This window comes from Gouania willdenowi, chromosome 20 (assembly GCF_900634775.1).
Source record: "Gouania willdenowi chromosome 20, fGouWil2.1, whole genome shotgun sequence".
In the NCBI taxonomy this organism is placed as follows: domain Eukaryota; kingdom Metazoa; phylum Chordata; class Actinopteri; order Blenniiformes; family Gobiesocidae; genus Gouania; species Gouania willdenowi.
In genome coordinates this window covers 1,303,541-1,329,162 of record NC_041063.1, presented here as the reverse complement: position 1 = coordinate 1,329,162, position 25,622 = coordinate 1,303,541, and the positions used below count along the sequence as shown (strand labels likewise).

At 35.9% G+C, this 25,622-nt stretch overlaps 1 protein-coding gene and 1 pseudogene across 7 annotated transcripts in view; one reads left to right on the top strand and one right to left on the bottom strand.

Annotated features, from left to right (window-relative positions):
• The first annotated feature begins 3,750 nt into the window (after window positions 1–3,750).
• LOC114454183 (cyclin-Y) overlaps window positions 3,751–25,622 on the top strand; it is an 83,368-nt gene continuing 61,496 nt past the window's right edge. For 3 of the 7 annotated variants that reach the window (XM_028434449.1, XM_028434446.1, XM_028434447.1), the window contains exon 1: window positions 3,751–4,362. In XM_028434449.1, coding sequence (XP_028290250.1) covers window positions 4,206–4,362 — 157 coding nt within the window. In that variant the 5' untranslated portion in view covers window positions 3,751–4,205. The remainder of the gene's footprint in view (window positions 4,363–25,622) is intronic. The other 4 variants (XM_028434445.1, XM_028434444.1, XM_028434451.1 and 1 more) reach the window with 4 other exon arrangements.
• Window positions 22,316–22,433, bottom strand: LOC114454607 (uncharacterized; annotated as a pseudogene).

Here is a 25,622-nt window from a genome sequence, read left to right as displayed (position 1 = left end):
TCACTAGTGAACTAGTGAAAATTCATTTTCCAGTAGTGCACATGCTCATAATCAATCTTAGTACGAGGCAAACTCAGACCGTGGCACCAGGGGGCATCCTAATTAGGAGCCCTAGCCACCTCATCTGGCTCTTCTCAATGTGGTGGAGCAGTGGCTCTACTCCGAGCCCCTCCAGATGACTGAGCTTCTCACCCTATCTCTAGAGCCTTGCCACCCTACGGAGGAAAGTCATTTCGGCCGCCTGTACCTACGATCTAGTTCTTTTGGTCATAGGTGAGGGTAGGAAGGTAGATTGAGCGGTTAATCAAGAGTCTTGCGTTTCGACTCAGCTCCCTTTTCACTCTGACTCTGAGGTACTTGTACTCCTCCACTTGAGGCAGGACTTCATCCCCAACACGGAGAACGCACTCCACCTTTTTCTGGTAAAGAACCATGGACTCGGATTTAGAGGTGCTGATTTTCATCCTGGCCGCTTCACACAGTGAGAGTTGAAGGTCACTGATGGAGCCAACAGCACCACATCATCTTCAAAAAGCAGTGATGAGATCCTGAGACCCCTAAACCAGACCCCCTCAATGCCCTGGCTGCGCCTAGAAATTCTGTCCATAAAAGTATGTTTACAAACAGTAAACATCTCATGTATAAACTTAAAAAAGAAGAGACTGAATCTTGCGTAATTGGAACTTCATTTATTTTCCACAAAGGCATCTGTATAATAAAAAGTTTGTAAAAATGTACAATTATTTTTTGAATGAAGTAACACCAATGAAATGACTTCACTTCAAAATAATAATAATAATAAAAAAAATAATTATCAAGCTCTAAGTATAGCTACTGTACATTTATGAACTCTAAAACTGAGAAAATAATCAGCATTCAATGCTGTTTTAATGCGGTGCATTAGGTTTCGTCTGATTGGTCGACTATGATGTGATGCATTTGATCGTCATTTCATTTTTTGCAGTTTCACAATGTCCGTTGATAATTTTAAAACAAAAAATTAATAATTTACTCAGTAACGGTCGGGTGTAGAAATGCAACAAATGACTTTACTTTTAAAATGTACTGAAATACAAGTAAAATTGCTGATTTAAAAATAGACTAAAAAAAGTACTAGTATCCATAAAAGCAACTCAATTACAGTAACGTGAGTATTTGTAATCCATTACTTTCACCTGTGGACTTGGAGGAGCATTTTATGACTTCATTTCCAAATGTTGTATTTTCATCACTTCCTCTACAAAGTTGGAATAAAACAAGAGAAGTAGAAAATGTCAAGGTGTTATAATTCCCTGTCGTATAGTGTCAATTAAAAACAACTCTTTTTTCTCTTTTCTTTAACACTGTCGATTAAACAAACCTATAAGCTACTGTAAAGTTTTTCTCTACTTTCTTCCCGGTTCTTTTAATTGGACAGATGACAAGAGTCGTACTATTTTAATGTGGTTTATTTTAGTTATAATCACAATTAAAGTTTTAGCAGACGAAGCCCACATGCAGAAGAACAAGTCTGTGTGTCTTTCTGTCTGTTTCTGTTCAAAAGTTTTAAAAAAAAGCACACAGTTATCTTCTGGGCTGGGCCTTCCTTCTTGCACCGTACACAGGGGAGACTGGTACACATGTGATGTAGACACAAATCACAGGGTAGTAGTGTTGTAGTAGTTGAGACCAAATTTTAAAGGTCTCGGTCTTGTCTCGAACTCGGGATTTTCCCTCATGACCGTTGGAGACCAGCACTAATTCCTGCTATTTTTAAACTTTTTTATAATGTGATAATAACAATGAGAAGAACTGGATAAAACAATCCTTTATTCATTCTTTAATCCACCCTGTATAATGACCACAACCTTCCTTAATGTGACTGAGTGACGTGTGTGACACACTCACACACAAGCAGGAGAGAGAGGCGGAGTTAAACATGTCCACTAACTTGTTGGTTGTGAAATTTGGTTTCACGAACCACAACGAATACATTTGTAAAAGCAAAGCAAAGAGGAAACACTCTGTGGTGTGTGTAGGTGACTAGACATGTTATTTCTTGGCAGAAATACTTTTAAACACTTGCTGTACATTCAGCTGACATAAAAATCTTGTTTTCAAATATGTAAAATAATTGTGAATTTATCAGTAGCAGTAGTAGTTTTAATTTATTGGTTCATTTTTTGCAGGCACCTTTTTTGTCCGTCAAATGTATTTAAAAGAAATTAAAACTGAAGAGAGAATGTTATTTAACTGTCGAACCTTGTCATAATTTTATTTATTTATATATTTTTTTAAATTTAAAAAAAAAATGTTGATGGTCTTGGTCTTGTCTTGGTCTCGGTGCATTCTGGTCTCGGATAGTGTGTTCTTGAACACAACACTACTGGGTAGTCTAGCTCTGCTCCGCTCACTCACTGACCATAAAATCATGTAAAAACAGTGCATAATGTGTGTGAATATGTTGGAACAAACATGTACCGTGAAACACATGTAGCAAACAACAGAGTCGACCAGAGACACACGTTGAAAAATGCAGAAATGAAAGAGATATCTTTCACTAGATATTGCCATAAGTGTTTTCTCAACGATCCAAATCATTGAATTCCAGTTACTTCTAATGTATTAAACACAGCACCTACTGCTGTGCAATAAGTAGGGCTGTGCATTGTAATGAATCTCACGATACAATACTATTTACGATTTACATGTCACAATACGATATATATCCCAATACTAAATAATACGATATATAACGCAATATATCACAATAGTAATAATGTCAAATGTCACTTTTACAAATACAGAATGGTCTAAAATACAGTTTATTTATTTTTGTAAACTTGCAAGGACAAGTAGATGGAAACTAACTGTATGTTAAGAACAAATATCAAAACAAGTGTTATGTTTATCAAAGTGTCAAATTATTATTTTTTTTTCAAAGTTTAACTTTTGATTCTGATTCTGTTGCGTTCTTAAATTCTAATAAAGTGTAATTAACTTCCAGCTAAAATGCATTGAGGAGTGATTGGTTCACTGACATATATACATATGGTAGCGCAATTAAATTATTTATTTATTTTTGTTAAGAAAACATAATTAAAAACATTGGTTTGAACGTTTTTTTATTTTTATTTTGGATCAATACGATAATCATAACCTGCTTAGCTTGCAAGTTCTTACGAGATCGGGCAATGATGGGCAGGTATGGACTCAAATTTAAATTGTACAACAATATCTCTAATTTCTGCAAACAGTATAATATTATACAAACACTATAATATTGTACAACTGTGTTAATAAATTGTACAAAAATATACTCAGATTTTATGAACAATATATTTATATTGTACAAACGTGATAATACATTGTATAAACAATATACTGTAGTTATATTTTATAAGCAATATAATGATATTGTAATGTGATATTATAATGTACAAACAAAGCAAAACTATATTGTAAACAATATGTAATATGTAAACAATATACCTATTTTATACGAACAATATAATAATATTGTTCAAATGTGTTATCAATATATTGTACAAACTATCATTGTAATCTGGGATTGTTGATTAGTCCATAAAAAGAAAATACCATAGTGATCCAAAATATAAATTTCCCCCGTGGCAGCTCTACACTTCTGTAAGATGGTTTTGATTATTAAAAAAACAAAAACAAAATAAACGAACCTTCACTTTTTTTTTATTTTAATAATTGTTTGATGGTAATAATTCCCACTTCTCCGGTAGTCTTTGAACGCCTCACAGCAGCGGATGTAGCAGTTTGCGGGTTTCTGTTTCTCTCCGCACTCTGGCAACCATGTAGCGCTGTGAGAACTCATTTTACTACCGGGAGACCTCCACCACTATGTTTTACTCTCTCTTAGCCTCCCCGCACAGACGCGGGGCCCGGACATCCGTTTATAGGCACACCTGAACGGCTCGGAGCAGGACCACGAGCCGTGGGAGTGGACCGTGACACCGGAGCTGTGGGGGAGCTGCCCCGCTGACATATCAGGCCATATTAGCGTTCGCTGTCATGTTTAAATGGCTCCACTTGTCCTGCTAAGTGAGTATTAGAGGGACGAGCAGGGTGGGACACAGCTGTGGATCCGCGTTACCGCCCCGTTCTCCCTCCGGTTGTTCCCAGCAGCAGCAGCGGAGGCAGAGGTAGAGGGAGCTGGGTGAAGGAGGCGGAGAGCCGCCCAAGCTGCTCCAACCATGGGCAACACCACATCCTGCTGCGTGTCGTCCAGCCCCAAACAGCGGAGGAACAACCACCACTCCCGGCTGGAGCCCTACCGACCGGAGCCCGAGCTGAGCCGCGAAGACACGGGATGTAACCTGCAGCACATCAGCGATAGGGAGAACCTGGACGGTAAGAGGCTCCGAACCGGGCTAGAACCAACACTAGAATACACACACAATGCATGCTCAATAGAACCAATACATTATTATTAGTAGGGGTGTACACTACCATGAAGCTGACAATAAGATTGACATGTCACGATATGATATACAGTATCCCGATATATCCTGATACTAAACAATTCTAGAGCTTAGGGCTGAGCGATATGGGCCAAAACTCCAATTTTGATATTTTTTTTTCAAAATTGCGATTAACTGTATTAATCTCAATGTTTTTTTAATGGCTATGGCTATTGATATGGAAATGTATCGATAGACTAGCAGTCTATTCATACGCTGCGCCCCTCATTGGCCAGTTTAGGTCACGTGACTTAAAGTTCTGTCAGTTTTATTTTAGCTCATATTTATTTTTAGCTACCTCGCTAACCCTTTTATTTGAGCCCTATCCCTAATCCAGGAAATGCCCTAAAATTTTTATTTATTTTTTTGTATATATATTTTTAAAGGTGAAATTTTGCTGTGTTAAATAAGTTAAAACAAAAAAAAAAAAAAAATGACAAAAGTGGGATTTGAACCCACGGTGCGGTTATCCTAATGTAGAACCGGGGGCTGTTGATACATTTCCGTATCAGTAGACACTTCCTTTTTTTTTTTTTTTTTAACTCAAAGTCTTAAATAGAAAGACAAATATGGCGTAAATTTGCTGATGCAAAATTCCACACAGGCACATTAATTAACAAACAGCTGAACAATGTGTGCCACTTTTGGCTTTTTCTCCTCTAAGGGACAGCACATGTGAGTGAGTTCTGTAGTTTAGCTTGTTAAGGGTAAGGTCTGGGTTAGTAATCTATCTAACTGTGCTTTTCATGCTGTTCTGAATAGTAACGAAAGCAGCGACTCCTAAAATAAGCCATAAAAATATATATATCTCAGAAACATGGAAAAATTGTAATGAACAACACTTTTTGACTGTACTCTACAACTCATATTAAATACTTGTATGATGTGATTTGTACTGTGTGATTGTATGAATAAAAAGTTCAGAAACTATTGATATATATCAATATAGGTGATATTGTCATTTTCTGTAACACCAAAATAGAAAAATTGCTATATCTTGAATCATAATATATTGCCCAACTCTAAATGAAATTACATAAAAATCCAATTGAATTATTAAAAAAAGTGTTAAAAATTATGAGAAATACACACAAAAATTAAATGAAGTTACACAAAAATGAACAAAGTAATTCAAAAAGCATATAAAATTATGAGAAATACGCAAAAAAACACAATTAATTTACACAAAAAAAAACAAGAAAAGAAACAAAACATTTAAATATTAAAATTTCCCAAAAATTCACAAAAGGAAATTACAAAAAATGACAATCATTCACAAAAGGACAAAAAACCCTTAAAAGATAGCCCAAAAATTACACAAAAAGACATTGAAATTGAACTAAAAAATGACAAATATATTTAAAATTACAAAAAAGTACAATAAAGTTACACAGAGAACAACAAAATGAAGGAAAACATACAAAATTACAAAAAATACATTGTCAATAAAACTACAAAATAACAACAGAAACCCCAAATATACTCACTAAACATACAAAATTACAAAAAATACATTAAAATCACACCAAAGAACAACAATAATAGACAAAATGACTTTGAAAACCCAGAAGACAACTTTAAAAATACCAAAAAATATACAAGACAACAACATATATACATTAAATAACTCTATCAACACACTAAACCAACAAAACATTTCATATTTCCAGTATTAATGCTTTAAACCATCATTATTTTAAACGCTGACATTTCTTCTCATAATGTGGCCCTTGGATAAGACAATCATAGTTTTCTGTGATTAAATGTTGGACCAGCGTTAAAGATTTCCAACCTGAGGTCATTGATTCCGACCACATAAATGTTCCTTCACTGTTAAATGAATGAATATAATATAAGTTTGTGACGTGTAGAGCAGTGGATAAATTAAGTTCTGTATGTCAGGATAAAGCAGACAGAAAGAAGAGGAACCATCTCTGATGATGGACATAGTTTAGGATCTAATGCGTCTGAAGAGCAGCTCTCATTAACATCAGATCAGTCACAGCTGTAGAGGCTGAAGGGCCAAAGCAGTGTACGCTAGTTAGCTCTTCTTCATAACACACAGTGACTGTTTTATTTAAAAAGTCTGTCTGAACTCCTGCGTGGTCTAATTAGATGTTTTAATCAGTTCCATCAAAGGACGGAGACCTCACTGAATAGATAACCAATCATTTCCACTATCGCGCGTACATCTAACAATGGAACTAAAAGTGCAGGGAGCAGAAAATAAAACCCAAAATTAGTGATAGACCAATACATCGGCCAATTTTTGCGTTTTTTCACGTGCATCGGCTGATGCGGGCTGCTGCGTTCGTTGATCTGCATTATTTACATTATTTTTACTTGTTCTTGTTCTACATCACGCGTTTATTATTTGTTCAATATTTTTTACTTGGTGTCATTCTGCTTCACCTTGGTTAATTTCAATAAATGTTTCTTTTTTTAATTGAGACTTGTACCATTTCTTATCATCATTGTGTAATTTTTATGATGTAAATTGAGGGAGCAAATGTAGTATCTGCTGCAAATATCGGCTCAAGAAAATCGGCAGACCGTATCGGTCATCGGCTAAGGGGAAAAAAAATGGCATCGGCCCTAAAAAAAAACCCCCATATCGGTCGATCCCTACCCGAAATGTATTAACTGGTCAATAATCTAACAAAAGTGCTGAGCCTCAAATGGAATGGAATGTAAAAAAAATTTTTAAAAACCCCCCAGAAAAGTTACCAAAAATGTCAAGGTTAAAAAAAAATGCTTTAATAAAAATAACTAACGACTAGTTTTATAGTCGACTTATCTATCCATTATTTTTTCGATTAGTCACAATTATTTTTGTGTTTTGAATCACATATTTTGGTTTTTTCAGCACTGCTTAAATCCTTCCACCTGTGAACGTGTCCCTGTTATACTGTGACAGCATGTTTTACACAAGAATTAAAACAATGACATAAAATATGTACTTGTAGTGTAGTTGTTATATTCAACACATAAAATATACTTAAAATCACAATGAAATTATGAATAACTTAAATATCACAAACTTAAAGTGCCAGTTGTCTTGAACAAAGTAGTAGTAATAGTAAACAAAGAGTAAATAAGTAACTTTAAAAAGCTGGATCTAACCTGTCTGTAGCTTGTGGAGGTAATGAGGTTTAAACCAATCACAGAGTTCCTTTTAAATCAAGTCCATAAAATAAAATAATAAATAATATGTTGTTTGAAAGAATCCTTACAAGTTAAGAAATGTCTAATTAATGTTATCCAAATCACATGTTAATAATACGTTAAATTAGAGAACTTTACTGTTCATAATAAACATTCATATCAGCAGAAAATAATATTTCAAAGCAGGTACGTCACTGACTCACTGATGCAGTGCAGTGATAAACATGCTTTCAGACGTACACACAGACCCAATAAAACCTATTATTAATTCAAACCTATTAGAATCACAGACTGTCACAACTAACAAACACAACTGCATGTGATTAGAAATGAAAGATCCGGTAAATAGCAGTTCAGTGATGTCACTCCTCTCTCTGTCTGTGTACAAACTGGGGCTCCGCTTGTCTCTCTTGCACAAAGTTGGTGATGCAACACTGTCCCTAGTGGTCAATATAAGGTACTGCTGCAGGAAGTGGCCACGGGCTAGATTTTATTGTTAATTTACAAGACGAGTACAGTGCCCGTCGGAAGTATGCATTCATGTGGGAGCTTAAGTAGAGTGAGAATATGTTTGAAGGTTGGATATACAAAGATCTGGGCAAAGTTGGGCATTTGACCCTGTTCAGGAAGGGGGCCGGCAATGAAATGAAAAACTTTTCCTTGTATTCGTATGCCTGGGTTTAAACCAGGAATAGCGATTTCTTTTATGCCAATGTTTGCCATTGCCAATGCCTTGTTGTATTGTTTAGCATGTTTAACAAAGTTTTGATTCATGAAAAGGTCCTTGATAGCATTTGGAGGCTGTGGTGGGATTGAGCCAGGTTTAGGTTTATTGAGATTGTATGTGAGGTCCATTTTTCCAGACACGCAACAGAATCCTTTCCTCTCCTCTTTCCATACATAGGCATTGCAGTGTACGCATGTAGGACACTCAAACAGTGAGGTGATACTGAGTGTGCGTGTGAAATCACCATAAATCTCTTCTTTAAAAAATTCTGTCATCACACCGAGCAAGGTTGCAATTGTTTTTGCGTGCCTGTTCTACGCATGCATGACGCATTTCTTGATGGCACAGGGCATCTCTTATTTGTCGGTTCTCCTGCTGCTGAGGTGTTTCTGCTGCACGGCGTGTTACCTCGCGCGCAGCATTGCTCGCCAAGCGATTATTCCGTTCTTCACTCGTCTCTGCTGCACGGCGTGTTACCTCGCGCCCAGCGTTGCTCGCCAAGCGATTATTCCGTTCTTCACTCGTCTCTGTTGCACGGCGTTCTGTATCGCACGCAGCGTTGCTCGCCAAGCGATTATTACGTTCTTCACTCGTCTCTGCTGCACGGCGTGCTGTATCGCGTTACTGGCCAGGTGATTCTTCCGTTCTTCACCTGTTTCTGCTACACGATGTCTTGCATCACGCGCAGCGTTGCTAGCCAGGCGGGCATTTCGGACTTCAGGTGACTCAGCATCACATGCCTGCCGCATTGCCTCACGTTTCCGCTCTTTTTCTGCATGTCGATTTTTTTGGCATGATACAACCAAGTGATTTGTAGAACGGTAATAGTAGTGCGTGCGGCTCAGCCGCTCCTCCCATCTTGCAAGTCCTTTTTGGTTTAACCCGCGTTTAGTTTAAAATAAAATTTTTGAAAACGTAATCGCCAAAAAAGTGAAAAATAAGGGATGCACACCCTTGGATTATGAGTAGCGTGAGGGTTGAGAGAACTGTTAGCTAGCTTCCCCCCACCTTCTACTGAGTGAGCAAGTGAGAGTGTGTTAGAGACTGAATGTTAAATGCATAAAGCTCACCATTGCTCCAGGCGCAGGAGTTCCCGGGGTTAAGTCTTGGTTTAATTCCTTGGTTTCTGCTTAAAATTCTGTTAAAAAGTGAAAAAGTACAAAAGTTTATTAGTTCAAAAGTATTTGTCAACAGTTTTTTTGACTACTGTTATCAATCCAGAATCAAACCAGGTCAAAGATAGAAAATGTCAATGTTTATTAACCACACAGACTACTGAAAAAAACATAGTTTTATGGAAATGCCGCAAAGCTTGCTGACGAATTCTTGCGAGATTACCTCGGGCACCATGCGATTAGCTTTAGCATAGCTTTCTTAGCTATAAACATACGTAGATGCATACTGTGGAGGGACACATTACAGAAAAATACACCAAACAAAAAAATATAAAAGTGAGTTTAAAAAAAACAACAAACACATTTATCATGTTCATATACATTACAGAAAAATACAATGCGGGTGCACGGAGGAGATGGATGTAGACACACACACCCACAGTATTTATAATAAAAATATACTAAATGTGTAAAATAAAACCAAAAACTAAACAATATTTATACAAAAAGTACGCACAATTACAACAGAAATGCATAACAATACACAAAATGAAATATTTATACAAAAAAATACACAAAATGACAATAGAATCACACTACAATGGCCACAAAAAAACTATAATTATACAAAAACACAACAGAAAGATACACAAATACACATAATGACTCCAAAAAACATACATTACAGAAAAATACACCAAACAAAAAAATATGAAAGTGAGTTTAAAAAAAAAAAAAAAACAACAAACACATTTATCATGTTCATGTCCCATAAAATTAAACCAGGGAAATTGCACACGATGTTTTATTTTGCACCCGCAAAAATAAACCCTTTATAACTAGTCCCAAGCCTGGATAAATGGAGAGGGGCACCTTTACTGTACTCTCCTCTATGGTCGTATGTTGGATGTACATGACATGTTTGTGTGTAATTAATTTTCCCACTGGGTTTTGTGTTTTTCCTTGCCGAAGTAGGGTCTAAAGATGGGATGCTCTGGTACATTTATTATTCATTTACCTAAGTCCAGCAAACATTGGTGCAACTTTTATCTATGTATCATGTTCAGGGAACAGGGAAATCACACGATATTTTATTTTGCACCCACAAATATACTCCTTCATAACACTACAGAGTATGTACACCTCTTTGTTAATCCAACCTTCAAACACATACTCATTTGACCATAATTGACAACTCTACTTAAGCTCCTCCCACTTATATGATTACATATTTCCGACAGGCACTTTACTAGCAACCAAAAACAATTATACAAAAAATGCACAAAAAGACAACTGAAAGATAAAAAAAAATACACGACTCCAAAAAACAGTTACAGAAAAATACAACAAAAATATGAAAATGACTCAAAATACACAAAAATAAATATTTATACAAAAAAATACACAAAATGAACAGAAATGAACAAAAATATACAAAATGATTCCAGAATCACACTACAATGGCAAAAAAAAAAAAAAAAAAAAACTATAATTATACAAAGAATGAACAAAAACACAACAAAAAGATATGCAAATACACATAATGACTCCAAAAAACATACATTACAGAAAAATACACCAAACAAAAAAATATAAAAGTAAAAAAAACAAACACATTAATCATGTTCATGTCCCATAGAATTAAACCGTTACACTATGTACACCTCTTTGTACATCCAATCTTCAAACATGAACTCATTTGGCCATAATTAACTCTACTTAAGCTCCCACGTGAATGCATACTTCCGACGAGCACTGTACTAGTAATATTAATAGTGAAAGTAGTAATAGTAATAAAAGTAATCTTATGATATTAATAGTAATAATTGCAATAACAAAATAATATAATATGCTAAAAAAACTCCACACGCACACACAGACCTCGCTTGCTTTTTAGTTAGATGTATTTTATTAGAGCTGAACTACAATTGTATTTATTATTTTAAATATTTAAATAGATGTATTTTATTAGAGCTGGAACTACAATTACATTTATTATTTTAGATATTTAAATAGATGTATTTTATTAGAGCTGAACTACAATTATTTATTATTTTAGATATTTAAATAGATGTATTTTATTAGAGCTGAACTACAATTATATTTATTATTTTAGATATTTATATAGATGTATTTTAGTAGAACTGAACTACAATTATATTTATTATTTTAGATATCGTGTGCGATGGACATGAACATGATAAATGTGTTTGTTGTTTTTTTTAACTCACTTTTGTATGGTGTATTTTTCTGTAACGTATGTTTTTTGGAATCATTATGTGTATTTCTGTATCTTTCTGTTGTGTTTTTGTATAATTATACGTTTTTGTTGCCATTGTAGTGTGATTCTGTTGTCATTTTGTGTATTTTTTTGTATAAATATTTAATTTTTATGTATGTTTATGCATTTCTGTTGCAATTTTGTGTACTTTTTGTATAAATATAATTTAGTTTTTTGTTTTATTTTACACATTTAGTATATTTATTATCAATACTGTGTGTGTCTACATCCATCTCCTTCGTGCACCCGCATTGTATTTTTCTGTAATGTATATTTTTTGGAGTTATGTGTATTTTTTATTCTTTCAGTTGTCTTTTTGTGTTTTACTTTACTCATTTAGTGTATTTTTATTATAAATAAATAAATACCTTGTGTGTGTGTGTGTTCCGTGTCAAGTTTGAGACGCTGATAACCAAACTCCATAGTGATTGTAGCACCAATCAGAAAAACAACAAAACTGCGCAAAACAGAACGTAAAACTCCCAACTACATAAGTGAGTAAGTAAATTAAAGTATTACCTACAATTCTGCTGTCTTTTTTAAAAAACAAAAATCATTGTTTACCTTCGAACCGAGTGGTCAGAGCTTAACTTCCATGCACGGCACCACAGAGAATCTGCAGTTTTCCAGATGGAGAATTGAACAGTTTGAGTTCAATACTGACTCTAGTGAAACAGCGCGTTATTAAACAACAGTTATATGATTTAAACAATGAGAAACGTGTCTGTAAAAGACTCACCAGTGGCTGACGGTTTCAAATGATCTATTCAGAGAGTTCCCATGTTTGAGAAGCTAACAATAGCATGGCACAGGAGGAAGTGGAGGAGGAGTGGCCGCACACGTGACTCTTGCTTGCATGAGGAGCTGTGTAGTGAAATAGATATAGATGGTGCGCTAGCGCCCCCTCACACCCTGAGGTCAAAAGTTGAATAGGTTTCATTTCGGGGCCGTCCAGAAGTGAATTAAAATTAAAATAAACATTTTGAAATGACCAAATTACTCAAAAATAACAGATTCACACACTCAGGGTATTTGGAACCCGTTGACCGAGTTTCAGGTCGAACTCGGAAAGCGTCGGGGAGATATTTACTGCACGCACATACACAGACCTCCCTTGCTTTTTAGTTAGATTAAACGATGCATCGCTGCTATAAAATCCGCGTCGATGGTTTTTTTGTAGTCGACATTATCGATTATGTCGACTCATCATTGCAGCCTTAATAAAAAATAAATATATATATATATATATATATATATATATATATATATATGTTACAAGGCAAAAGGTTGTGTCATGGCAAGCTTAGGACAAAGTCACTGGGAGCAATTCAGGTTTAAAAAATATAAGTCCATTTATTTTCTGCTTTCAGTCCAGACAGCATATCTTCTTTAAACAACAGGAAAAACAAGGAGAGAATTATCAAAAACAAATACTCCATCAAGGGGTTCAATTCAGACCTGTGTAACGCCCTAGTGGGGTAATTACAGGGTAATGTCATCTAATAGTGTATCACACAAGAATGGACCAGAAGAATTTGGTAAGGTACGACTGCTGGAGAAATTCACAGCTTAACACTACAGAAATGTAAGTAAAAGACCACAGACCAGAGGATAAGTTTAAATAGCCGGCTTGTATTAGAAAAATAAAATAAGAATAAGTACATACAACAATGACAACATAAAACATACAATAGAAAAATCACAATTTTGTGTGAATCCCTTTTTGTTAAACCCTTTTTGTGTTTAATTCAGTTTCAGATCTATTTTGAGTTTTACTGGTTGCAACCTTTTAGTTAATTTTATATTCAAGTTACTTTTATTCAAGTGGTTCAAGGTAAAAGCTAACTAATTAGTTTGAATCACATTTAGGTACCTTTTAAGTTGGACAGTTTGTTTACAACAAACACCATTGTAAAATACCCTTTTACAATTATTAGAAAATAAAAATACAAAAAATAGAAATAAAAAGAATTCAGCAAAAGGCTGAATCAAATCTGTATTTCACAGAAAAAAGTCTCTTCTCCCTTCACTCTGACTTAGCAGTTCAGTTCAGTCTTTATCTTTTGCAGTGTTGCAGAAGTATGGGTGAATCCTACCAGTTCAGATGAAAACCATGCACCTATCAGCAGAGGGCGTAGCACTCGAGGCAGATGCACAGCTCAGAAGGTCCACGTGGTTCGAAGGCTGGTTCGAGAGCGGCTCGCCATCTTGTTTCAAACACGTCTTCTTCAAAGTTCACTTTAGCTGGATATTTTTCAACCCACACTAAATGGCCTATCATACACAACATAAAATGGGTATGAATACATAAAATAAAAACACTGGGTAGCTCTAAAACAACGATAATGTGCATTTCTGTCCGTAAATGTTGCTTTTTGAAGCAGCACCGCCATCACGTAATGGCGGACACGAGCAGAAAGACGGAAATAGCGAACAGAGTTTGTGCCTTCATTTAGCTTTTAAATGCACTTTACACCTTCACATTTTACCAAAAACAACATAAATACGCTACCATAGCTTTACATTTACATGAAATAAAAAAATAAAAAAATAAATTTCTCTCACTCACCAAGTCCCGTTTATCACGATACCAATCTCCGCACTGGAACAGGTTGGAAAGCAAAAATACTTATCCAACAACTTTTAGACTTGTTTTCTGCTCTCCTTTCTTCCTTCCCCGCAGCAGCACCGCAGCAGCAGCTCCGTGCATGTCTCCCTCGCCTAGCAGGTACATTTCCGGGAAACAATCCGGTTGGCTGATGCTAATCACATGGGTCACGCAGCTGCGTGCTTAATAGGAAGATACACTTTTTTTAAAATTATTATTATTAAAGTAGATTGAACAAATAACCCACAAATTAACAGTTTTAAACTTTTAACAAATTCTTATAAATAAATAAAATATGAAAAACATTTTAAAACATTTTATCATATTTACCTATTTAATAACCCTTTTCACATTTATTTAATTCTTTTTTATTACTGTTGTTTATAACATGCTTTCACTTTGATAAACACAAACCTGGGTTACACCTGCTCAGACATTTCCCTCTCCATGTGTGCTGCAGGAGCCATCTTGGCTTGTTCTCCCCTCCTCACCTGCTTTTATAGGCCCGAGGCTCCGCCTCCTCAATCAATGCCTCTCATTTCTTTAACCAAAACTGAACCCTTCATAATTGTAATAAAACAAGAATTTTACAAAATATATTAAACACAATTTCTCACTTGCAAAACCAATTAAATACATGTTTGAAATCTACATTTAACAAATATTCAACATTTTAGTTGTGAGGGAGTTCTTGCTTCCTAACAATATATATATATATATATATATTTTACGTATCTGTATATGATGCTACTTTACATTGATGCAATATGATATAATAATTCCTAAATGATTGACTCACTCTATGGTGTAATACACACAATGTTTTGTCTGCCCCATAATGTAACATCTTGTTACACTTTGGGCAAAAAGTTTTAACGTTTTGGGCTGAGAATCTCGTTACATTATTGATCAGTTATTACATTTAAGGTTTTATTACATTTTCTTTTGTAATATTTTGTGTCGTTGTTTACATATCGGGCTCAAACAAAGCTGTCAAATTCATTTTCAAATGCCAAATTTGGAGCAGTTAGATTTTAGGCGGGACAAGAGCAATTTCAACATTATTCTGCCCTTGTTTACACTTCAACGTATAAATGACAGACTATATAAAGTATAAAAGGCATTAGCTGTGTTTCCATTACCCTCTGAAATGTGCAAAATCTATATAGTGTAATAAAAACTGCTGATGGAAACACCCACATTTTGAAAAAACCCTCAAATATTGCAAAAAAGTATTTTTTTTTTTTTTCATGAAGAGGTATTTTAGACGTTTCAATATTGAAATGTGTCACAAAAGTGCCATGGAAACACAGAACATGATGTACCTACATGACCACTTCTCTCTGAGTAAACATGACGCGGTACGTGTAGACAAAAGAGGAGACCCAGACATTTCATTGTAGGGATGTAACAATTCACTCAACTCCCGATACGATTCGATTCACGATACTGGGTTCACGATACAATTCTCTTACTATTTATTTTACAAAATGAAACTGTAAACAAATGATGACTGAAAAATATTCATTTCTTCCTTCGAACATAAAAATAAAAATGTATTTTTATTTTATCTTTCATTGTCAAAACAATCCCTTGATAAATTATGCAAAACCTTGCAATTTAATTAAAAATAAATCCTGAATGAAATAAATAAAGAAATAGTACAAATGAAGAAAAAGCCTATTCATTTAAATTCTGGCTCTATAGTAAACAATGCAAAACTGCATAATAGTTCTTTTTCTTTTTAAAAGTGCAACTGAAAATGTATTTTGTGCCTTAACAATTGGACTTTAAAACAAATTCAATATCAAAGAAATAATATCAATAAACAAACTATGGCGTTCATTTTCTCTCTCTCTCTCTCTCTCTCTCTCTCTCTCTCTCTCTCTCTCTCGTTTGTCCCGTTCCTCTCTGTGACCCTCTGACCTTAGATTTCACATGTTCTTTCTTTCTTATCTCTTTCATTTTGTCTTGGGGAAGCCAAAATGCTTCCACACTTCTGATTTAAAACACGGTGGTGCATCCTGAATTTCAAATTCTAAAAAGATAGCGCCCTCTGTTGTAGTAAAAAAATAAATAAAATAAAATAAAAAAAACTTTTTTTTTTTTTCAAGTACTGCGATTCAATTTCAGAGTATCGATGTGAATCGTGACACCTTTGAATTGATTATTAACTGCCTCACGATTAATCTTTACATCCCTGTTTTTATGAGCGTCCGTCTTTCTGTGCCGAAGTCTTACACGTTCCATCCTTGTGGGTTAACGTAGCACAATGTGAGCCCGCCCCCTCTATGTTTACATGTGTTTACTCTTTGAGTAGCTAGCTATATGTGTGCCACAGGCATGTTTAATGTTTTATTCACACTTTTACTTCTACAACAGATTCTGTTAAGTTGTTAAATTCTTAAAAAAAAAAGAAGACGAAAGAAACCACATACATCTGTAAAAGTGCCCAGTACGTCCAACTTCCAGCTAAAATGCATTGAGGAGTGAGATCATTTAATAAGGACTGATGTGGTTCACTGACACAGAATGACTGGGCGTTTACGTGCTACGCATATGTTAGCGCAATTAAAGGTTATTTTTTGTTAAAAAACATGATTCAAAAATCAATTTGGAAATTTTTTGGTTCAATACGATAATCGCACGGTGAAATATTGCGATATATCGCAGAATCAGTTTTTCCTACACCCTAATATAACACTGTAGGGATGTAACGATTAATCGTAAGGCAGTTAAAAATCGGTTCATAGGTACCACTGTTCACATCGATGCTCTGAAAATTAAATCGCAGTACTTTTTTAACCAGCAGAGGGCGCTATATATTAATCCTTCCAGAAGCGGACGTGACGGGCGGAATCTGCTACTATTTTCTTTCTGGCCGCCATTTACTGTTAAACCTGTCTGCTAGCATAGCGTCTCTTCTTCACTGGTGGAATAACTGCATGCCAACCGACCACTGGGTTACCAGCGCCCTCTGTTGGTCTAAACAAATATCTGACGTAAATACAGTAAAATGACTGTTTTTTTTTTTTTAAAGTCCAATTGTTAAGGCACAAAATACATTTTCAGTTGCACTTTTAAAAAGAATAATAACTATTATGCAGTTTTGAATTGTTTATTATAGAACCAGAATTTAAATTAATAGGTTTCTTCATTTGTATCATTCCTTTATTTATTTAATTCAAGATTTATTTTTAGTTAAATTGCATTATTTTGAATAGTTTATCAAGGGATTCTTTTGACAATGAAAAATAAAAGGAAAATAGTACAGTATTTTCCCCCAAAAAATATGGGAATGTCAACATTCCCATTTTGTAAAATAAATCGTGAGAAAATCGTATCGTGAACCCAGTATCGTGAATCGAATCGCATCGGGAGTTGAGTGAATCGTTACATCCCTATAACACTGCATTAAAAATCTTGTGTTTGGAGGCTAACTGTCATTAGTGGATGCTGATTAGGGATGGGCGATATGGACTAAAAAAATTGTCCAGATAATTTCTGGTATTTATCATGATAACGATAAACATCACGAAAAAAAAAAAAAAAAACTATAAATAAATAAAACAATTCCCAACTTAAAGTGTAAACAGGTTCATTAAACAAACACAAATATATTTGAATCCATCAACACAATAAAAATCAGTGCATGTGGGTCACTCTATTAGTGTTGTTGTACTAAATTAATTTATTTCCTGACCTAAAATGAAATTCCATCCATCCATCCATCCATCTATCTATCTTCTTCCGCTTAGCCGTTTCCGGGTCACGGGGGCAGCATCCTCAGTAGGGAGGCCCAGACTTCCCTCTCCCCGGCCACTTCCTCCAGCTCTTCCGGGGAACCCCGAGACCTTCCCAGGCCAGCCGAGAGACATAGTCTCTCCAGCGTGTGCTGGGTCTTCCCCGGGGCCTCCTTCCGGAGGGACTTGCCCTGAACGCCTCACTAGGGAGGCGTCCAGGGGGCATCACCTGGGGCAGAACCTCATCTCCAACCCGGAGAAGGCACTCCACCTTTTTCAGGTCGAGAACCATGGACTCGGATTTGGAGGTGCTGATTCTCATTCCGGCCACTTCACACTCTGCTGCGAACCGATTCAGTGAGAGTTGAAGGTCACGGTATGTTGGAGCCAACAGGACCACATCATCTGCAAAAAGCAGTGATGCAATACTGAGGCCCCCGAACCGGACCCCCTCAACGCCCTAAGTTATGAACAGAATCGGTGACAAAGGGCAGCCCTGGCGGAGTCCAACCCTCACCGGAAATGATTTCGACTTACTGCCGGCAATGCGGACCAGACCCTGAATCCGGTCATACAGGGAACGAACAGCTCCTATCAGGAGGTTCAATACCCCATACTCCCGGAGGACCCCCCACAGGAATCCCCGAGGGACACGGTCAAATGCCTTTTCCAGGTCCACAAAACACATGTGGACTGGTTGGGAAAATTCCCATGACCCCTCAAGGACCCTGCTGAGGGTGTAGAGCTGGTCCACAGTTCCACGGCCAGGACGAAAACCACATTGCTCCTCCTGAATCCGAGGTTCAACTATCCGGCAGACCCTCCTCTCCAGTACCCCTGAATAGACCTTACCGGGGAGGCTGAGGAGTGTGATCACTCTATAATTGGAACACACCCTCCGGTCCCCCTTCTTAAAAAGGGGGACCACTACCCCGGTCTGCCAATCCAGAGGCACTGCCCCTGATGTCCACGCGATGTTGCAGAGTCGTGTCAGCCATGACAGCTCCACAACATCCAGGGCCTTGAGGAACTCCGGGTGGATCTCATCCACACCCGGGGCCCTGCCACCGAGGAGCTTTTTAACCACCTCGGCAACCTCAGCCCCAGAGATAGGAGAGACCACTCTCTGTTCCCCGGCCCCTGCTTCCTGATTGGAAGGCGTGTTGGTGGGATTGAGGAGGTCTTCAAAAGGCCCGGTAGGACTCCTTCTTCAGCTTGACGGCATCCCTCACCCCCGGTGTCCACCAACGGGTCCGGGTATTGCCGCCACAACAGGCACCGACTACCTTGCGGCCACAGCACCGATCAGCCGCCTCAGCAACAGAGGCATGGAACATGGCCCACTCGGACTCAATGTCCCCCGCCTCCTCCGAGACATGGTTGAAGTTTTCCCGGAGGTGGGAGTTGAAGCTCCTTATGAAAAAATGAAATTATGAAATTATTTTCTAAAAAAAAAAAGCACAAGAAAAGCACAAATAACTCCATCAGTGTTTTTACTGCTGTTGAATCTTGTTTCATTTATCTTATGAGTTACATAAAGTTATGGTTAAAAAATAGCTCTCTGATTTCCTATAATTAAACCAGATCAAGCTGATGATTTAATCATTCAGTATATTTATGTGTAATAATCTCAATAGTTACATTAGTCTAATGGGACCAGCTTTGTCTGTGAACACGTAAAATATAATTAAAAATATTGCGTTTCACAAGTTTGGACAAATGAATAATTATTATTTATGCTAATATTTATTTCACACATTGTGTGACATGTTTAGTTTTTATTGTTCCATACAAGTATTAAATCTGACCATAAACAAATCTATGGCTCTCTGTGGTTTATGACAGTAAGACGAGTTCTTTTACTTGGTCTATTATTCCTTATATTGAGTGGTTAGCATTAGCTCTTAGCTCAGTCTGTGTGTCAGTGGGTTAGCTTAGCATAGTTAGCTTTAGTTGAGTTTCCAGTTCATAATCGTTGCTCCAGGTTCATCTCTGTACCCGTGTTTGTGGAACTTAGGGTGGATCTGATGGAGGAACTTGGATTGGTTCACTTTGTTGGATGGTTGTTTGGTTTTAACCAAGTAGTGGTTCATGATGTATCGCATCTTGGCAGCTTCAGGTAGTTGTGACGAGCACCGCCGTCTGTGAGTGTGAGAGCTGGGGGCGGGAGGCGTGGTGCACGCCGTGGAGGCTTCGCTGCTGAGCTCCCATGAACAACGTTTCGCTACAGAGAATAATAAGTTGACATCAAACAGGGACAGTTTTGTCCTGTGGAACAAGGTTTTTTTTGGGGCATTCTTGGCTAAATTGAGCCAATTGAGCCTCGCTAATTTCCGACATGGGAATTTATCGTTTATATCGTGGGATGACAAATTCTTACCGGTGAGAATATTTTTGACAATAAATCATAAACTATAAAATATCGCACATTCCTGATACTGATGTTCGGTCCCAACCTGCCACTGGGTTCCAAAGGGGCACAATATTTCCACTACTTTTCCATGAGAACCTCAGGACCGTAATTTTTATTACAAAAATATTAGGGTCATTGACGAATAAGGAATTCCACCGCATGATATTTACTAAAATGGGCATTATTAGGCAAGGTTTGCATGAAAATTGTGTTGTAAATAAAAATAGAAATACTTTGAAATGTTATACAGGACTATAGTAGAACTAAAATAGGGCACAAAAAAAATTTGAATAGATTTAGAGTAATATTAAAGATTTTTTCAAAACAACAACCATGGCTGCACAGTCGCACCGCATGACATATTGACACTTTAAATAACAGAATAAATCACAGATTTAAATAATCAAAATGAGCACAAACGTTCTTATATGCATCCTTAAATCTAAAACTTTTTTTTTCTTACGCACTTTGTTTACGTTTGCTAAAGACACTCCAGGTCATAGATGACTTCGATCTATTTTAGTTTTATTGTATCTAAACAGCAAAATATGCTTTTGTTGGACACAAATACCTCTCTTTTGTAAATTTAACATATTTCAGGTATTTCTTATTAATTTTGTTAAGTAATTTAGACTTTCACAACACATTTTTATTTAAAATCAAAAAGTTTGAATGCATGAATTCATCCAAATCAATTTCTAAATATATACACATACATTTTATTTAATTTCATTTAGTATGATGTAGTTAAGAACTGACTTTTTAAAGTTAGGCAAACTGGATTATTTTGCTTTTACTTCAAGGCTGTCCTAGAAAAATTAAACATAGGAAAATACACATTTTAGAGATTTACGAATTGATAAAAAAAAAAAAAAATAAACAAGATGTTCACCAAATTACTGAAAAGTGTTTGTAAAATCTTAGCTTTTTTGTTTTGGATCTAAGCAACAGTGTAAGTATTTGGTATTATTTTCCATGGAGTTTGCGGGGGCAGGTGGGGCATTGCCCCCCGTAGTGGTCAAAATGTTTCTAACTTACACAATATACAAATATTTTAAGTGCCAAAAAACACAGTGACTAGGAAAGAATAAAAACAGCGATATAAAATTCAGAGGTTTACAAAATAAAACCAAGTAAAAAAGTTTTAAAGGACAAGCAGCCGATGACATTTGACCCTCCTGCTTCCCGTAGCAGCTGAGTGCTTTGTTTACAACATGGAGGACACCGCGGGTGATCCATAGACACTGAAAAAACAAGCTGGTGTAGTGGAAAATAATCCTACGCGTGAAAGCCTCCTACAGGCACATTCGCACTAATAGCGTAGTAAATATTTACATGTATAACTACAATATTTTGCTACCATAAATTTTCAAATGCGGACTGTGGAGTTACGTTGTTAGAGACTTTAAATGCAATAATCTACGTTGTTGGACTTTTAAATGCTTTTAATCCATATGGATGATTTTATTCTCTCCTACCTATTGTTTAACTTAGTGTTTTACAACTGACAGTAATAATAATAATAATGCATCAATTTTATATAGCACTTTATCATAGACGCTTTACAGAATTTAGGCATTATTCTTTCACTCCACACTTAGTGGTGGCAAACTACTGTTGTAGCCACAGCTGCCCTGGTGCAGACTGACGGAAGCGAGGCTGCCATAGTGCGCCATCGGCCCCTCCGACCACCACCAACACTCACTCATACACTACGTTCATACTAGGCAATGTAGGTGAAGTGCCTTGCCCAAGGACACAATGACAGATACCACTGCAGCGACTGCCACCCCACTGTGGCACCTGGAATTCTCAGTGGTCTCCCATCCAACTACTAACCAGGCCCAGACCTGCTTAGCTTCCAAGATCTAACGGGAACGGGCAATGACAGGCTGGTGTGGCCACAGTTAAATTAAAGCACATGTATCCAGTGTTTTATGATAGATCATGTAGAACATAATAAATAACACTGCTTAATTTGAGCAACTTTACTCTCTTTATGTTACAGTGGAGGCTGAGCATTTCAAGCTGCATTTTGGATTTACTGTATTTTGGCAGGTCCATAATACAGCTTTAGAAACGTACACACACACACACACACACACACACATATATATATATATATATATATATATATATATATTTATTTTTTTGCTCCCCCCCTGGCAAGAATCTCAAACTCCGCCTATGGTGACTAAGACTAAACCTCACCATAAACATAATCCTAAGATGCTACGTATCTGTACTTTGGTAAACGTACCAATAGCACCGTTGATTGTCCATACGGCAACCATACAAATAGACACATTCTTGTCTATTTTTGGGACCCAAAGTGAACACCCTGGTCTTTTAAGTGCCTGCTTATGAGTAGAGCGAGTCATTGAAAACCCATCAGTTTAAACTTGCTTTTTTTTTTATTGTTAATCATCTATAAACAGACATATACACACAATCAAATGAACAGTTCATGTCTGGGGTACAGAGGAACAATCTAACAATACAATTAGATGCATGCTAGTTTTAAAGTTGGAGTTCTGTAGTGCCTCCATGAAGGGCCTTGTAGACGGTCCATTTCTTCCACCTGCAGTGGTTTAATTCCCAGTTTGTTTGAAGGTAACATACACTAACCTGAGAAAAAGATGCATGAAGGCCATGTTTCCCCTGACAGCTGATTTATCTTAACTCACGCCTGCAGGAGTTGTTTATTTTATGGCTTCAATAAAGATGTTAAGTAATTGATTGCTGATGAGGCAGAATTATTGGTGAAATACTGCAGCTACTGGTGGCTTGTTTGGTTGGAGTGCTTTGTAGCTATAAAAAAATAATGCAGCATTCATAAATGCATTTCTGTTTTTTACCCTTTATAATTGTAAATAGTTCATTCATATCAAACTACATTTTCCTATTTGAGCTACAGCAGCATAAACAGATTGGTTTGATTGTGAAAAACAATCAGGAAGCAGGTCACAAACGGACAATACAGTTGCATACAAAATGAACAAAATTATTAATAAATATACAAAATGAAATGAAGGAAGGAAATTACACAAAACAAAAAGCACAAGAATGCAAAAATACACAAAAAGGCAATAATATTTCTTAAAATAACAACAAAATTATAAAAACATTGACTCCAAAAAATACACAAATACAAGATTACACAAAAAGATGCTGAAATTACACCCAAATAACAGATATACACAAAATGACACGATACAAAAAATAAAAGTAAAATTTACTCAAAGAACAACAAAAATAAACAAAATTACTTAAAAAAAAAAATGCAAATTAAATTACAAAAAATACGTAAACGGAGAATTAAAACTACAAAAACACAAAAAACATACAAAATTACAGAAAAATATACAAAAAGACAATAACAAAAATGAAGGAAATTAATTTGAAATTTTAAAAATTACAAAAAATATGTAAAAGGACAATAAAACTTCAAAAGATCAACAAAAAATACTGAAAACATACAATTCCAAAACATACATTACAATATATTAAAATCACACAAAAGAAGAACAATGATAGACAAAACACCGACCACAAAAATACAGAAAAATATACAAATTAACAAGTAACTTTGGGAGCAGGTTACAACTAAAAAATAAATCCAGGTTATATTTATTGTCATAAAACATGAGGCACAGAATGAATAAATGCTTTGTAAAATGCATTAACATTTATTCTGAGCAGTTGCATGGGCAGTTCATGGACTCGGTTAAAATCTGTTTAAACTTTAACTTGATCTTGTCTGCTGGAGCAGCTTAAGGTTCCATCAGCATGACTTCAAGTTCACACAGCCTGAGCTTCTGTTTTCTGAAGTGTGTAAATTACCATTACATTAAATATTAAATATGCCTTTTCATCGTCGATATTGTCCAAGCTACAAATTCAAGTTTTGTCCTGGAGAGAAACACAAAGTCTACATCTCTGTAGACACTTTAAACCAAGAGGTGCTATTTTCACTCCACTTTAATTACAAAACAATGTATTCCAGTTGCTGAAAGTAAAAGTGAAGCGAGATTACATGTAATGTAATATGTTCCTCTGAGGAGGAACCAGACCTCTGTTTGGGTTTTATTTACACATAGACTTCTGTCAATGAGTGACGAGTTTGTCTCATCTATGGTAAACTTAGTTATTTTCTAACACACATGGGTGAGTGTTGCTCGCAGGCTAATTGAAATCAAGCCATGGATTATTCATGGCTGCTTGATGAGCCTGAGGTGTCTCTTTACTATAAATTCCAGACATGTTGACCTACATTTACTGTTCATTATAGTACCGTAGTTTTTTTTCTCTTTATTTTATGCACGGCTCTTAATTATGTTTGGATTGTTAATGACCTATGTAAAGTTGAATTTACTGCCTTCATTTGAAATGTCCTTCTATGGGGAATTCCAAATAAGTATTTGAATCAAAATTAAATTAAAAAAACTATTTTTTTTTCAAACTAAATTAAGTATTTAATGGTACATAAAGATAAGAGTTTGTAGTAGTCAAATAACTATTGTAGAGGCTCTGATTTTCCCTTTAAAAATGTACCCAATTTTGCATCAGTTTTACACATTTCTATAGCATCTACGTATCAGTAAAAACATTTTCGTTTCTGTTTTCTTGTCTTTCGTCAATCAAGTGTTTGGCAATCATGGCAAACACTTAATCAGTTACTTAATACGATTAAAGGAGTTACTATTGTCATTAATTTAATATCTTTACAAAACAAGCACAAGATTACACAAGATTTGATGTCCAGCCGTTTTCTACACTTGACAAAGCCAAAACATATTGTTGTAAATGTGTGATATTGTCTCAAAACCTGGATTTAGTTCTATTGAAGATGGTGAAGTCGAAGTAAATCATATTTTGCGCGAGACAAATAGTCCGTTTGAGGTTAAAGTCGGTGTTGCATTGAATTCTCAATTTGCATGTCACAATATGATATACATGGAGATATGTATGAAGTACAATTCATTCAATTTTTTAAAAACTTGCAAGAACAAGTAAACTTAACGTAATTCATGTACTAATATCAAAAACAAAGTGGTATGTTTATCAAATTGTCAAATTAAATTTTTCAAAAAAGTTC